General features: G+C 38.2%; 1 protein-coding gene across 1 annotated transcript in view; it reads left to right on the forward strand.

The window, feature by feature from the left end:
- The first annotated feature begins 1,948 nt into the window (after positions 1-1,948).
- LOC124172492 (zinc finger protein 585B-like) overlaps positions 1,949-17,710 on the forward strand; it is a 35,968-nt gene continuing 20,206 nt past the window's right edge. The window contains exons 1-2 of the mRNA XM_046551932.1: positions 1,949-2,056; positions 10,036-10,203. Of these exons, the coding sequence (XP_046407888.1) occupies positions 1,949-2,056; positions 10,036-10,203 (276 nt within the window). The remainder of the gene's footprint in view (positions 2,057-10,035; positions 10,204-17,710) is intronic.

Below are 17,710 nucleotides of genomic sequence, written 5' to 3' on the forward strand. Positions count from 1 at the left end.
GGTTTTCAGGTCCCCTCTGAGTGTCGCCGACTGTTGTGACCACAGTCGTGACACACAATGTTAAAAAGTGTAGACAGCGTAGCGTAGCGGACGACGCGGCTGGGGCCACTACAGCGCATTCTGCGGGCGTTTTCCGTAAACTAACACCCTCCCCTACCGTACCCCCTCCCCTCCAGTCCCCATTCCACTTTTATTCTTGCTTTGCGTGTTGCATGCGGTAGGGATACTATGCGGGATATCATTTAAATAAAATCACAACATGTGCAAAGCAAATGCCCATTTATTTCATAAAAGTTCACATAAAAGTCACTCACCTGCCAAATACAATGAATTGAATTAGTATATAAATAAACACTATACACCGGATGGCGAAAGCCTGACAAGAATCTCTCTATGCCTCACTTGTGTACGCATAAGTCCTTGTACCCACAGCGAACTATAATTCCTCAGTGTCATCACAAATTACGGGATAAGAACACCACAAAGAAAATTCCTTTATCAGTGGCCACTTCACTGCACTGAATATGAGATTGTTGAAAAACAAAAATTCGTAAGCAAAATCAAGATCACTATACAAGCGTTAATGGGCTGAATATACGTGACTTTTTCGAAAATATAACGTTGTCAACCACTTCACACACCACACGCAGGCTTGAAAACTTGATGTAGAGATAATTAAGTTAAAATAGAATCAACAACTATATACAAACAACGCCTAAAACCGTACATCGCGAGAACACAAGATCTAACCGGTCCACAGTAAGTAGATGTTTTCCTAACGATCAAAACTTTCGAAATGAGGAGACGAAATTTCATTGGCCGATTCATGATTGGTCAATGGGTGAGACAGAGGAAGCACACATATTTCATATTTCCTATTTATTATTAAAGATACCAACTGAGTGACATTACACAAGTTATGAAATAATTTTTTACGCAATAATATTTATTAATCAAAAATAATCTTACGAAACGATAGCGTTAGTTCAAGAAAACGCCCGTCAGACTGTTGTGTCGCACGCTGTCAACAGTTCGCCCGCCTTGTGCCAAAGCCCTGGTTGTGACACAAGTCAACAAACGATAACGCGCAGGAATTGAAGAGCTGTTAACAGTTACCGCGAGTCGACACTAGTCGACGCGTGAGTCGCATGCATGAAAAGCACCCAAATAGAATGCAGTGAATATTACGATCGTAAGGAACTTAATAAAAACAAGCGACTCTTAACGACTCGCTCCCAGCGCTTCGGAGCACTGGGAGCTTGTACTGGACACCGCCCTCGGATTAGGCCTGCTGTATAAGTGTGCCTCTGGCGGTCAAAGTTCCAAATAATACCGGTGTTCCTCAACCAATCTTTGTTTGCATTGTCTGATAATAACATGTTCTGATAACGTGGCTGGCTTGCATGAAGATTATTACTGGCAACATTATGCCTATATTGCTACGGTTTGATTTAACTTTGAGGAGATAGTTAATTGTGAGGTACCCTTTTCCTTGAGCATTACTAAGTTTTTGCATTTTTTCGTTGCATCGAAGGAATGCAATCTCCTTGTGGGATATTAACGTTAGTGCCTCGTTCATTATTTCGTTGTCGATTGAAGTGATTTGGAGATTGACTGCGTGTTTAAAATGAAAACATGAGTCGTACCAACGGAATTTTCTCGGATTCAACACGAAGGAATTCCGAGGGCAACCTTTGCAGACTTTGTATGAAGATTAATCGATACTATTACAACGTATTTACTTCAAATATAGCATCCACAACAGTAGAGGATGCCCTTCGTGATTTAGTCGGTTTAAGAGTAAGTGGCTAGTTACATTTTATCCATTTTCTTTGACATATTTCTTACTTAATACCATGTTATGACGATAATTCGGAAACATCTGAACGTTTAGGTAATGTTTTCATTGTTATCTCAGATTGCTGTGGGAGATGGTCTGCCCGTCACCATGTGTCCACTGTGTTTGAAAAAGCTCACGGATTTCAGTGAATTCAAAAAGATTTGTTTTGAAGTGGACGCAGAATTGAGAAAATTTTCATCGAGGAATACCTTCACGGTGAGTGCTTTTAATTTTTTCTCACTTGAAGCATGTTGCAGAGAATGTAAAGTGACTGTTGAATGCTATGAAAAATTTAGGAAGATTTACTTATATGCGGGTTGGACTGTTTAAAACAAAAATTTGAAAGAAATAACTCAATCATATTTGAGTTGCATATACGCCGGGAATTTGGAATTTGTGTTTGTGTATGGGGAAGCTTAGTTGCGCAACGTTGAATGAAGAATGCCATTCATTTCATTATTTATTGCTATCCATAATTTTTAAGTAAAGATGTTTCCACTTATTCCTAAGCATTGCAGAAATGATTGCACAAAATTAGATTACCATCACGAAGGAGCTAACATTTGCGCAATAAATGCCCTTCATCAAAATTACAAACTAATTGAACCTTGAGAGCTCGTTGGTGGTGTCTGTGGTTGTTAAAATACCAATGCATATTAGACAAGGAGATTGTGAATACATATATTTATAACCTACTTGATACATTCATGTACCCAAAGGACGTGCTCCAGGGTCAATTTTTTAGAAACCTACGCTTCTCGCTTTTCATTTGTTTTGGCCACTACTGTCGAGTGGCAGATTTCGAAACCGAAAAAAGTTGATTACAAATTTTGAGGGCGGGAGAACTGTGGAATTGCATCGCCAGACCTCAGTATACATGCATGGAAAAAATGGACCCCGAGGGATTTTGTCCTTTCATTGCAATATGTACTTGCGTTTAATAGAATATATCAGAAATGAAGATCATTCTAATCCTGCAAAGGCGTCAGAGAATGGTGGCAATAATAGCCTGGATTCACCCAAGGCCGTAGCCAGAAATTATTTTTTTTAATGGAATAGTAGACAAACATAAAATTATTTTTATAAGATAAATAAAATAGCGTATACGGTTAAATGTACATATTTATTATAAACCCGTAAAGGAAAATATAAAAATATTATTACAAAATTGAATTCAGCCTTCTATCTTTTTTGGCAGTGACCAAATGAATTAACTCCTCGGTGTGGATGTCAATTCTGCGGTCCCTCAGGAGGCTCATAAGTCACTCACCTCTCCACTAAATCACAGCACTATTATTTCACACACTGCACCTATAAATTTGCTTAGATAATTATTGACTTAAGTCATATTGGAATACTAGATGTCCCTGCGCAGCTATATAATATCGTCGTGTCAGCACCAAGCGAGCATGAAGTATCTATTTAATTTTTTTCATTTCGGGGGGGATCAATCCCCCCTTGATCCCCCCCCCCCAGGCTACGGCCTTGGATTCACCGCATGCAGAGACGGAGAGTCATAAGTAACAAACTGCTGTGAAAATGGTGTTGGATAATACTGCGGTGTAGATTGCAGTGTAGAAGTTAGTTATATATTTAAAAAAGAACACGTTTTGCTCAATTCAACCTAGTTTTCTCACAATTTTAAACTGTTCCTCACGGAAAAAATTACGTGCTACTTGCCAGTGGCGGCTGGTGGTAATTTATCTAGGGTTTGCATTAGATCAGATATATGATGATTTAATTATATTATGTTAATCCTAATCCATGAACATCATATTTCGTCATAATAGAATACATAGTAAGTAAAACATATCACTGGTACATCCTACACTTAAAATTTCATGCACAGAAATAATATTAGCATGCATGAAAATAATTATTCTAAACACACCTTTACATTGTGACGGTAGGTGAGATTCATTCTCCTTTCCTTACACCCTATGAGGAAGTAGTGTAGAAAACGGCCATACAGATGACTCTGTCGCAGACAGATTAGGATCCTCGGCGCAGGTAGCACCTACACCACTACACTACCTGCCAGTCACTCACCAAAAATATGCGCGTGCGCATTCGCATGGTTTTGAGTCTGCTCCCATCACCCATTTGAACTGTACATACCCCCCGTTTACCTCGTCCCGCCAGAGCACCCTAAAGCGATAGCACAAACCGAATATGCGACAGGCGCGATGCCACGGGATCACACTCTTGTAGAGCGGTGAATTCGAAAAGGAGATGGCTGTAACATTCGGAGCTTCATGTTTCTTGCATCTGTAGACAGGATTTTTATCCTTCTCGTTGCAAAGGAATAGCTTTCTTTTATAATTCATTCATCTTTGGGTGTGTACTTGCTAACATGCGTGTATGCACGCGCTGCCACTGAACCCCCCTCTGCTCCATGCGAGTTAAGGTGAGAATCAGGTTGACCCCTTAAACGTCTCACGTATTCAATGTATGTCGCCAAACAAGCCCAATTTCCCGTATGTGCTTGCAAATCCGTTCACCTGTTTTAGGTGAATCTTTTCAGAGTGGTATCTTCATTGTTGTGGTTTCAGCGGGATATCCCTTGAAATAACTCCTAAAATAATGGCGCTAAGGAAGAAAAAGTAAAGAGTATTATGTGAGCAACTTTGCTAATAGCAATTTCTTGTGATTTAAGGGTAGTTGAGTAGAAGCTTCTATTTACGGGATTAAGATTACTGAAATTTTAATTTTATTGCTGCTCTCCTGTTTATATTTTAACATGACATCTCCTTGAAATTTATGTACCATTTTCAAGTGTTATTATAAAAAAGATTAGAGGTATATCAAACAAAAAAGTGATCAGTTATTAAATATCAATTTGATAGTACTTTATGATTATAAGATGATATTGAATTGCAGGTAATTTAATGTGGATTCAAAATATATCCAATAAAACATTTTAGCAAATGGATTGAATTTTTCTTAAACAGGTTAAAAAAGTAAATGAGATAGGTATGCCTTTTATATTAAACCAGTTTCTTTGATTCTAGGTCTCTTTGAGTGTAGACAAGACTTTCTCAGCAAGAAACTGATTTACTACTGAATGAGAGATCATGAATAGAAGAAAAAAACACAACTCTTTATGTAGTTTAGTAGTTTCATTGTTATTTTCTAGGTTACGATATTACAATTTTTATATTCATATCAATTTTGATAAATAGGATCACAATATATTTTGCTCAAGCCATCTATATCAGTTCACTATTACAGTTTTTTGTGTTTGAATTTTTAAATCATGTCTTTAAAATATCTTTTTGAAAAATAACAGTAAAACCTCTATGTAGTGAACCTCTTTACATCATAAACCCACATACTTCATACCACCCCTATGGTCCCATCAGATTTACATGTAAATTTATAGCAAAACTTCTGTGTAGTGAACCTCCTTATCCCGTAAAACTTCCACTTATCATACTAAGGAGACATCCCCGAGACTGCCTAACTACCTCCGCAAATCGTACTGAGACAACTAGAGACCATTAATGCATCCACGATTACATACACGGAATGGCATTTTCAGCGATAAATGTTTCACCTGTATTTTATTTCTTTTACACCTGAAGTGCATGGTTTCGAAGCTCCAGCAAGAGATGAGAAAATATCTCGAAGGGGTCTTGGTATACACTGAATGTTTAGAAGGAATTATATCTTCGTTGATTACTGTCCAGAAAAAAAAAGAAAAAATAAATGCAGAGCGAAGCACATGGCCCTTTCGCTTAGGACTAACGAGGCGGACCAAACACACTTGGGGCTCGAGGTGACGACACACAAGGGAGAGACGGAGAGAAGGCAGTGAGCAGCTTATGAGGAAGATACCGTGTGTCAAGCCAAAGTAGCTGACCCTTCTTGACATCTCACTAGGAGAATAGGCGGCAGTTTTTAAGATAGTACAGTTGAAGGAAGGTGTTGAGTTTATGGACCAAATTTGTTGACGTGCTGGTTTAAAATGGTATTTCATCAAAACATTTTTAAAAACCCTGAAGGAATAAAGTCGCTTGAATATTTTATTGGAAAGGAAAAACATTTCTTTAAAATATAGAGTAATTAGTTTTAATTTAAAGTACAATATCTGACGGAGAGAAAATATTATATGCAGTAAGTCAGAAAGCGTACCGGGTACGCATGACAGCATTTAGTGGTTAAGATACAAAACCACAAGGAAGAGAAAGTATGTCATCTACTTATGGGGTCAAAGCAGATTCTTGCCTTGCATTGAATGAATACCAATAATGTCTGTATATTAGGAACACAAAATAATACATAAATATAATTTCTATATAAATATTGAAATAATTTTGGGTGTATAAAATTCCTATTTAGTATTGCAATTATCACGAAGATTAACCTATACTTTTGAAAAATTTCCTCAGAAAACGTGGAATTATGGGTGAATTTTTTCTTTCATTGCCTGGACACCCTTGTGTTATTCGTTAAAGTTTTGTCCTAAAGATCTTCCTGCCAAACTTTATTTCAGTTGGTTCCATAGTTTTTTAGTGATTGAGGAAGACAAACATCATTCAATTTTTACGCAATGGTATAGATTATATTTAAAAAAATTCTGTTTCATCAAGATAAGAAGCAATGGGGTGGTTTTCTATTATTTTTTATTGCCTGAATCGAAAGATTATTACTCATGGAGTACACAATACATGCTTTAAGATTTTTAAATAACGATTTCAATTTTTTGCGATTAAATGAAAAGTGAAAAATTTTCAAGCACGCGAAAATGCGATGGCTAAGTATGAATATTGGGAAAAGCCCTTGTGACGTATTTCTGATTCCTGCTTACGCCGTGTGAGGTGACCTTGGGGCGAGGGTATGTGCGCCGCTGCAATGCAGGCTGCTAGCTGGTAGCGCTTGGCTTAAATAAGGATTATTAACACCTTATCAAACAAAGGAAACTTTCCGACCTTAGTCAGTTTTAATAGGTGATTATAAAGACATGTTTCCCTGAGCTCTGTGCCTCATGCATGCATTGGTAATCTCAGACGATGTAAAACTCCCAACTACTCGTAGAGAATCTAGGCCTCTGTGATGTCACGTGGAGTGGCATTGCATGGGCGCCAATCTAAAATTTTTTGAACGAGGTTGAAATTGAGCATTGCCATTCGTCTAGCCTGGTATTTGGAAAACCAAATAATTTGTATTTCGTGAATACAATAATGGTGGGCAATGCTAACTATTTGTAAGTCCCTAGATCAGCGGGGTCCGTCGAGGGGTCATCAGGGAACCAATTAAGACGCCAACACAAGGTTCACAACTCTCGCCTTATTCGACCATTCAGTGCAACTTCCGCACCCAGACTCCTCCACTCGTTCCCGAGAGCGCTCCACAGCCGCTCGTCGTCACCACGTGACTCCTCGCTGGCCATTCCCTATTCGTTGCCTCACAGTCACCCCATGCATAGGCGACCAGGAGACAACGTTGTGTTTTACTGCTGCGTATGCGTTCGCAATTCCTCGGCGGCTAGGTAGAAGGGTTGGGGGAAGAGCTGATACAGCGGTATGGGCAAGCAAGAAATGGGGCAGGTGGAATGTGGAGTGGGGGAAAGGTGCCCAGTCATTGGGCGTACTTACATATTACTAATTATAGCTAACTATTACTAATACACATATACAGTAAAACCTCTTTACATCGTAATGTAGGGGACCAAAATTTGGACAATTTGATGTATGGAGGTTCACAATAGAGAGGTAGTAATAATAATAATAATTTTTTTTTTCAAACAATAGTTCGATACCTATAAAATATTAACCATTCGTTAATATCCATTCAAATAAGTAGTCATATTGCATAGCATATCACAAAATTTTTAAAAATGTTACAAAATATAAAATATTATCTGAAAAATATGATATTGTCACTATATAATTCAATTCAGTTAAGTATATCTTCCAATAAAACATTTAAGTTCTCTAAATATTTACATTTGAATGAAAACTACATTATTTTTTCATTTTAATGGTCCTGCTAAGCTTTAATCTTATCAGCAGGTTCCATTATTATCTTTACTCTTACAAAACATTTATTAAGTTTTTGCACACAGACAATATACATATACCCCATCATATATATATGAGCACTAAAGTATTCCTAAATTCCCTAGCCACATAGTAGTTTTAGATTATGACACTCAAAAACATATCTTAAGAAAATTATAAAACATCAGTTTTACGATCTCTCCAGTAGGTGCTTTTTTAGTTTAATTTTTAATTCCCTAATAGATTTTATTCTCTTTAAGTTATTTGGTAACTCGTTTATTGCCATTGGGATTTTAATATTCATTACACCTTTACCATAGTTGTTATTATATTTCGGTACATAGTAATGAGTAAGATTTCTCATTTCCATGGAGTGGTTGTAATCTTTATGAATCTTTAATGTATTGCTGAAATAATTATTAATTACTAACACATAGATGTACAGGTCAGTAACCTTTAGTATACCGAGTTCTTCATACAAAGATTTATTATGTTCAGGAGAACCCTTGAGGGATATTCCTGCATTCTTATGATTTGTTGTTGATTCAATCCCTGCTTGAATTAATTTGAGAATTTTTTTTTGAGTTTTTAACAGAGCGTCCTGATAGTATTGTGCAGTACTTCCCCAAATGGTAATTCCGTAGCGTAATATTGATTCAACCACTGCGTGATATATCATAACCTTGGTTTTTGTTGAGACTAGGGTATTAATTTGATACATCTGATAATTAATTTTCCTTAGTTTACTGTTCATTTTAACTATGAGTAAATAATAATAATAATAATAATATGTTTTATTTGCCCAAAAGACCAAGGTACATTTGCACAGGTATAAGGCACGTCCATCAAAAACATAAGTTACTTCACAAAGCATAAAATCAGTGTACATATATATCACATAAAGTAATCACTCTTAACAAGGAAAAGGAAAAAAAATCACATTGTATAACATTCCATCAAGCCCTTAACTCATGTAAATATTCCTACAAAGAGTAATATGAGCCTGAAAGAAGGAACCTTTTTAATTGTATTTTAAAAGCATTAAAATTTTTAATATTTTTTACATCAGCAGGGAGTTTATTATAAAGTCGTACCCCCATTTCCCTCGGGCCCAGTTTGTTTAAGTTTGTCCTTGTAGTAGTGTAATGTATGTCATGCTTGCATCTCGTGTGATGGTGGTGATGGTCACTATTGAGGAGAAAGCTTATGATATTAGATTTGATGTACAACACAGTAATCATAATATAAATGCAAGGCAGTGGCAGAAGGCCTAACTCCTTGAATAAGGGTCTGCATTAGTATCTGGATGGTTTCTGGGTTATTATTCTAACAGCCTTTTTCTGAAGTCTGAAAATGCGTAATGAGTTGATATGAGAATATATATTTGAATGATATTAGAATGAGTTCATATAGGTTTTAGTGATATGCACCATTTTTTCATATCCATTGGAAATGAAAGGCACTACTGTCTTTTAAACATTACATTTATAAATTTAAACAAACATGCATGCATTAGTGAATATATATTTATTATTTAATGATAAAACAAAGCAAGTGCTATCGCATGATTTCTACCATGATTCAAGAGAAAACAATTCAACAGTCACTTAAAATTATTAGGATAGTTGGATATCTTTTTTTCTTATTTACTGTTAGGCATGCTCTCATATGGAACTTAATGGCCACAACTAATGATTAACGTGAAAATTACAGCATATTAAAGGTGCATAAGAAAAAAATAATTATGAAACATATATTGCTGAAAATGTCATTCCATGTACGTAATTGTGGCTGCATTAATAATTTCTCTTTGTCTCGAAACGATTTGTGGAGGTAGTTAGGCCATCTCGGGGGTGTCTCCTTGGTATGATAAGTGGAGGTTTTATGAGATGAAGAGGTTCACTACAAAGTGGTTTGCCCATAAATTTACGTGTTAATGTGACAGGACCATAGGGGTGGTATGAAGTATGGAGGTTTATAATGTAAAGAGGTTCACTACATAGAGGTTTTACTGTAAATAGAATATGTGTGTGTGTGTGTGTCTTCTAAAACCAAATAATTTGTATATTATGAATATGCCAATGGTGGGTAACGAGTCACAATCAATGCCTTTCTTTTTCTTTGGTGAAGAAAACTACTCTATTGTTGATTTTAAAAGATTTGATGTATTTATCACCGTTTCTTTCTCTGTAGAATGTCAAAAGAGAGGGGGCAGCTGAGTATAAGTTGCGCTCCTCCGCTGAGACAAAGGCCGGCATTCGAGATGCAATTGAAGGCAATGTACAGCTTGCACGCCCAGTCCAAGTGACGGAAGTATACATTCCCGTGCAAGACTGCTCGCTACCCGGAGCCAATAGTTTGGTAAGTTATTATCATTATTATTTTATTTGCCTAGCGATCTAGTAGATTAAATAATGGCCCAGATATAAGGCATGTCAAATCAAACAATATATCTTCTATATTATTTCTACTGTATAGATACCTTTTTCTCAACTTATACGCAACCAAACTCTACAAATGAGGTACCAAAATGCACAGAATTTTTCAGAGAACATGCGACGGCATATCTTACTTCCTAAATATTGCTATTGTTTCCTAAATTGTTTTTTAAATAAAAAAAAACAAGAACCTGTTAATATTCCTGACGTTAACGGCGTGCAAACTGATACATTCGTTCATTTGCAACAATATCTCGCATTCTATAAATAACTTTCATCAAAATGCAGCTGATTCCGCATTCAAGTCTCCTGTTGATACGTAAGTATTTGGTCATCAAGTGCGTTTAACAGTGAATTGTGATGGGGAGAGGCAGAAAATGCAAATAATCCAAACTTTTGCTTTAATTTCATGCTATTTTCACAATTTACGTAAATCAAAATATATAATAATATTTTCACACGTTGTCCGTTATTTAAGATAGCTTCCTGGACCCTCCTAGAGCTTTCTTTTCCCTACTGCGATCTTCATAGCGGCAGACCTTCATAGATCACATATTCTGAAAAGAAATTTGCTGAGTGATTTTGCACGGATGCTCCAAAACCACTGTGCAACAGTAAATCAAAATATATAATAATATTTTCACACATTGTCCGTTATTTAAGATAGCTTCCTGGACTCTCCTAAAGCTTTCTTTTCCCTACTGCGATCTTCATAGCGGCAGACCTTCATAGATCACATATTCTGAAAATAAATTTGCTGAGTGATTTTGCACGGATGCTCCAAAACCACTGTGCAACATCGGAAACTACACTGTCACTGTGTGAACTGATGCACAGATAATCTGCAACATGCACAGATAAACTGCAGCTGGGTAATGAGGAGTCGGCAGTATATTTCTAATATCCTATGCATTCAACAAACCTTAGATTGGTTTGACGCAGCTCTCCATTGTATATTGGGGAGATGGAGAGGACCATTGAGACGAGGGTGAAGGAGCATCGATGCCACCTCCGACTCGGACAACTTGAAAAATCGGCCATTGCTGAACAGGTCCAGGAAAATCATAATATCCACTGGGAAGAAACTGCCCAACTTGGAAGAACAAGAGGCTATTGGGACCGTATAACTAAAGAAGCCGTAGAGATCCGTCTTCACCCCAACAACATCAATAGAGATCGAGGACTGCAGCTAAGTAGCGCTTGGAACCTGGCATTAAATAGGACGAGGAAGGAGGAAAAATCCCGGAACAATCAGAGACCACCTAGGTGAAGGAGGAGAGTATAAATATCGGAACACCACGACATCGGCATCATCAGCCCTTAGGATGTTGGGAAAGTCTCCCAACGAAACGTGGGCCTACACCATGCAGACCCTGAACCGGTTGGAAACCCGAGAAGCTTTCATCCACGCAATTCACCGGGAAAAGCTCAGATTTTTCAGCTCTCCATTCCTCTCTCCTATCCGCTAGCCTTTTCATAGCCACGTATTTCTTCTCTTGTACATCTTTTATTACTCATTGTCCTATGTAACTCATTCGGGGCCGTCCCTTGCCCTTCTTTCCTTCAACTTGTCCCTCTACGATAGTCTTCATCAGGCCATCATGCCTCAGAATGTGGCCAGCTAAGTTAAGGTGTCTTCTGCTTAAGATTCATTCAACGATGTTTGGCGAGATGTTGTGGAATATATTGCAATTATAAATGAAAGTGAAAAAACTTTGTGAATGTCCACAGTATTTATTCAAGTATGATGCGTTTCAGCGAATCATCGCTATCATCAGGTACAAAAATCATCGTTATCATCAGGTTTTTGTACCTGATGATAACGATGATTTTTGTACCTGATGGTAGCGATTATTCGCTGAAACGCGTCGTACTTGAATAAATACTGTGGACATTCACAAAGTTTTTTTCACTTTCATTTATATTCTGCTTAAGGTTTTTAGAATTATTCCCTTTCCTTCCACTCTTATAATCACTACCATTTCTTTCTCAATTCGTCCATCGTTGGTAATTCAGCTTCCCTAACCTTATCTATAAATACAAAATGCGATATTTGTTGTACAAAACCACTGCTCATGTGACAGAAATAGAACTTTATGTTTAACTTTAAGCACATGCAATTATTATCTATCAAAACCTGGCAATAGGGTGGTTTCCTATTATTTTTTTATTGCCTAAATCGAAAGATTATTTCTCCTGGAGTACACATTTCATGCTCTTAGATATTTGAATGACGATATCTATTTTTCACGATTAAACGAAAAGTGAAAACACATCGGCTAAGTAGGAATGTTGGGAAAAGTCCGTGTGATGTCATTCTGGTTCCAGCTGTCGCTGTGTGAGGTGACCTTGGGGCGAGAATATGTGCACTGCTGCCATGGAGGCTGCTAGCGGATAGCGGAGTACCCTGCTAGCAGGTAGTGCTACGCTTAAATAAGGATTGTTATTACCCTATCAAACGTAGGAAACTTTCTGAACTTAGGTAATTTTAATAGGTGATTATTAAGAGATGTTTCCCTGAGTATGCATGCATTGGTAATCTCAGACGATGTAAAACCCCTATCTACTCGTATAGAAACTAGGTCGTTGTGACGTCACGTGGAGTGGCATCGCATGGGCGCCAATCTGGCCTTTTTCAAATGCGGTTAAAATTGACCATTGCCATTCGTCTAAACTGGGGTTTCTAAAACCAAATAATTTGTATATATTATGAATACACTAATGGTGGGTAGGGAATCACAATCAATGCCTTTCGTTTTCTTTGGTGAAGGAAACTACTTTATTGTTTTAAATATTTTTTTAATTTCTCTGAGTCTTTGTGTGGGAGATCTATCCCCTCATCCTCCCCATAGTTACACCACTGATACTGCCTGTAATACACACCTCTCTGAACTCAAAATTTCCTCTACATGACACTTTTCTGGTTAATATGGGTAGGGTAATGAGTAGATATCAACTGAAAATAAGCACGAAGAAAACCAAGATCTTAGTATGTAGCAGAAGAGAAGAAGTCAAGACCAACATTAAAATAGGGAGGCAAAAACTGATAGAGGTGGATGAATTCTGTTATTTGGGAAGCAAGATAACTAGTGATGGGAGAAGCAAGAAAGAAATTATCAGCAGAATAGTCCAGGCGAAGAGAGCATTCCACCAAAAGAGAGACCTGCTTACAGCGGGAAACTTAAATATAGAAGTAAAGAAACAATTTATAAGAACCTACATCTGGAGTATGCTCCTATACGGAAGTGAGGCATGGACAATGACCGCAGCGGAGAAAGCAAGGATAGAGGCCTTTGAAATGTGGTGCTACAGAAGAATGATGAAAATCAAATGGATCCACCGAGTTAGTAACGAGGAAGTCCTAAGAAGGGTAGGAGAGAAGAGAAGCGTCATGAAAACCTTAATAAGAAGACCGAACAACCTTATAGGCCACATCTTGAGACATGATGGCCTGATGAAGACTATCATCGAAGGACAGGTGGAAGGCAAGAATGGAAAAGGAAGACCTCGAACAAAATATATGGAACAAGTAAAGAGAGATGTGAAAGAGAAGAAGTACGTAGGAGTGAAAAGATTAGCTGATAGGAGAACTGAGTGGAGAGCTGCATCAAACCAATCCTAGGATTGTTGACCAGTGATGATGATAATGATGACACTTTTTAGGAACTTATCTGTAGTGTTAAGTGTGGGATACCCGTAATGACCTCTACAAAAGAAATAACCTCTATCTTTCAGATCATAGTCCATACCATACAATCATGTCCATTTATAACAAATTGCCATCAGATTTAAAAACTATTAACAATTTAAACATTTTCAAAAGTAGAGTAAAAAAACACCTATTTCAACACCCCTACTACTCTTTAGAAGAATATTTATTGTAAGTAAACTATCTCCTTAATCCATTTTGTACAAAACCCGTGTTATTTCTTTTCTTTTTTCTGTTAATTTATGCATGATTATGTACCCAATTTACCTTTGAAGTATGTATCTTAATTTATAATTTGACCTGCCTTATGTTTGTAATCCAAACCAACGGGGCCAATAAAGATTATTATTATGTTCTTTAATTTTCTTCAGTTTTCACTGAGTAGCTTTAGTGTTTAGAGCACGGGTTCTCACCAAGGTAACTCTTTACTGTTGAATTGCGTTAGGAAATTTTCTCGTGATATGACAGGTTGAAATTATTACAGCCTTTTGCAGTTTGATGTATGTATTTGGATGGAGGTCGAGTATTTTGAAACTATTTTGTATATGTTTTAGAATGATACCGGTAGCTGAGATAACAATTGGAGCTATATAAACCTGTTCCATATTCCATATTCTTTTTATTTCTATTGCCAATTCTTGGTACTTGTTAATTTTTCCTGTAATTGTCTTTTCGATGTTATGCGACAGTGGCACGGCAATATCAACTATGTAGCAAGTTCTATATTTCTTGTCAATCAACACTATATCTGGTCTATTATTAACTATAGTTTTATCTGTTTGAATAGGCAGATCGTAATAGATTTTAAATGCGCTGTTTTCAAGCACTGTTTCAGGGTGGTACACATAATATGGGGTCTTAGTATCTATTAACTTGTGTTGGTAGGCCAGTTTTTGGTGGATAATTTTTGCAACTTGATTATGTCTACTGAAATATTCTGTATTAGCTAGCATCTTACAGCCAGATATAATGTGCTGGATTGTTTCAGGTACTTGAAACACCTTCTACATTTGTCATCTGTTATGCTTTTATCACCAAGGATGTACTTTGCATAATTTTTACTGCGGATAACCTGGTCTTGTATTGCAAGCATGAACCCTTCGGTTTCTCCATAAACCAAGGTTTATGGTTTCTCTTCGGTTTCGGTTTCTTTCTTTCGGTTTATTATTTTTATTATTAATGGGTACAAAAATGTGATTGAAAAGATTTTTGTGGGCATGTCTTGATTCGCTCAAGAGGAGGACAATTATTTTTTTAAAGTGAGTACTCAACCCTTAGGCTATGGGAACATTTTTGAACGGTCTGCATGGTTAGTGCGCGGAAAACGTTTTTCTATGTTTGACCAGATTTTCTTACCACTGGCAGCCTTTCCTTAAGATTTTATTGCCATCCTTTCCTTGCGGTTGCTTGAACTCGGCCCAACCTAGAGGCAGAGCGCAATAAAGGCATCTTTCGAGGACTGGACACCCTCACTACGGGGATAATCCCTGGATTATCCCCTCTCCGAGAGAGGAAGAGCTCCCTGCTCTCCACGGTGCATTCACGATGAAAACAATTCCAACAAATCCTTGCATTTCGTAGGAATTTATTTATCTTGCCATTGTCCACTAGCCAGGAAAACTCATTTCATAGCATTGGTCTCTCTTTCTTATACTTTTGCTGGTGGGTTTTCCATCCCTGCGTAATTACCAAGGACGTATTATATTCATAGTCTGACTACAGAGGGTAGGGTGGGGAGTCCCGGATTAATAGGGTCCACTACCTGCCAGACACACACCCGGGATCGACGGAAATATGTTTTTGCTGCTCATGTCCCGCACACATTGGAAGCAAAATTTTGACGCTCCCGCAGGGAAAGAGTTGAGTCTGAATGTTGCATTAGCCATCAGCGAGAGCAGTATTTAGTGGCGTATTACAGAGGTCTCCCGATTATCCGGCTGCGGTTTATCCAGGTTGCGGATTATCCGTGCATGATTTTCACTCCCGCTCAATTTATTCCGTGATCTTTATAAAAAAAAATCTGACGAAAAATCATCGGAATTACGGCATTAATTCAAGGATACACTGGGCTTATAATTTGAGTTATAATCCCCATTATAAAATGGAAGCAATCGCACGCTAGCTGCATTCACGGGTGCACCGTGTTCCTGTCTTCCAAGCGTCGCAGTGCTCCGTGATCACGGATGCACGTCCCGCAGCAGTTGCACCCCGGGCAACTTGTGCGAGACGCGACTACGCGGTGTGGTGCCTGACAGTGTAGTTTCCGACGTCGAGCAGTGGTTTTGAAGCATTCGTGCAAACCACTTGTCTGCACCCGTGATCACCCAGCAATGGATGTGTGGTTTTCGAAACCAGGCCTTACATAGACCATTAATAATACGAGTATAACCGCGTTATTGCCGCTAAAAAGGTCGCGTTCTTGCGAAGAAAGCTCTTAGTGAACCCGGAAATCTATCTAAAATAACAGAAAATATGCGTAAATATTAATAAATTTCTCGATTTACCTTCATGATGAAAATTTAAAAAATAAAAGCTAAAGTTTGGATTATCCGTGTTTTACGATTATTCGTGCCATGTCTCCAATCATTAGCCCGGATAATCAAGAGTGTACTGTAGTTGAAAGATTCATCCATCAACGGCTCCGTGAGTGGGTCAAAATCTGTGCATAGATAATTGGGAGTTCATTGTACCGTATAAGCGCGTATAAGAGGCGCACCTTTTTACCCAGATATTGCAGCCGAAAATGGGGGTGCGCCTCTTACACAAACTTCTTATCTTCCCCCCTCCCCATCACCGGTTGCAAGTTCAAGGGGAACTGAGTGGCCTTGGTTTTCAGCGTGAGTCAGTCATCTCAAACCCTGGGTCAAAATCAAGCGGCAGGCAGGGGAGTTTCTCCCTTAGTGACGTATTTTTAAAATGCTCCTGTTTGAATTTCTTGCAAGCATCGCGCCGTCACGACGGTACCCCAGAGGTGAACATTGAAAAGATCGCGCGGGGTGATTCGCTCCGGAGCGCGCGCTAAATTTATTGCCACGAGTGGGCATCCCGCGGCATTTATACTGCATATAGTAATATTGGTGTCACAACCTGCGGTTGAAAAACTTCGAACGAGTGTGCTCATTGTTGGACTTAATGGTGGATAGAAGAAATCGGAAATGCTTATAAGTGAAGAGCGCTGAAGGAGCGCCCTCCCTCCCCTCCGTATTTCAAGCTACGAGGCTATGAGCGAAGGAGCAAGGGAAGAACACGTCCGATCTTGCATGTGACGTCGTTGCCTTTAAAGCGAAGGGGCGAAGGCGCAGCAATGTGATATACGCAGTTTGCGTTGCCTGAGTTTCCAGTCCGTCTCGTCTTGTTTGAATGCGCTTATGCTACGCTTGTTTCTTCCGAAATTGTGCTGTTTGGACTATGTTGAATATTAGTAGCCTTATTTTAGCTATAAATCTTTGTGTCAATAAATTAGAGCTCAAAAAACTTAAATGCTGTAACATATACGTCACGTTAGGTCTAATTCTTTTTAGAACCTCGTGCGTGTCATACAATTGCTGAAAGATATCGAGGTATCTTCGAGCTCAGAAGGTGACTCACGTAGCATTTGACCTCCAAAAACTCGGGGAATTGAACCTGGTCGACCGAAAAAGGTCAGTTGGTGGAATGGGGTAGGGATGAAACACGTTTCCATTGTTCCCCTGTAACTTGATATTTTCCGGTGGAGTCTCGG

Source organism: Ischnura elegans (genome assembly GCF_921293095.1).
Source record: "Ischnura elegans chromosome 13 unlocalized genomic scaffold, ioIscEleg1.1 SUPER_13_unloc_1, whole genome shotgun sequence".
In the NCBI taxonomy this organism is placed as follows: domain Eukaryota; kingdom Metazoa; phylum Arthropoda; class Insecta; order Odonata; family Coenagrionidae; genus Ischnura; species Ischnura elegans.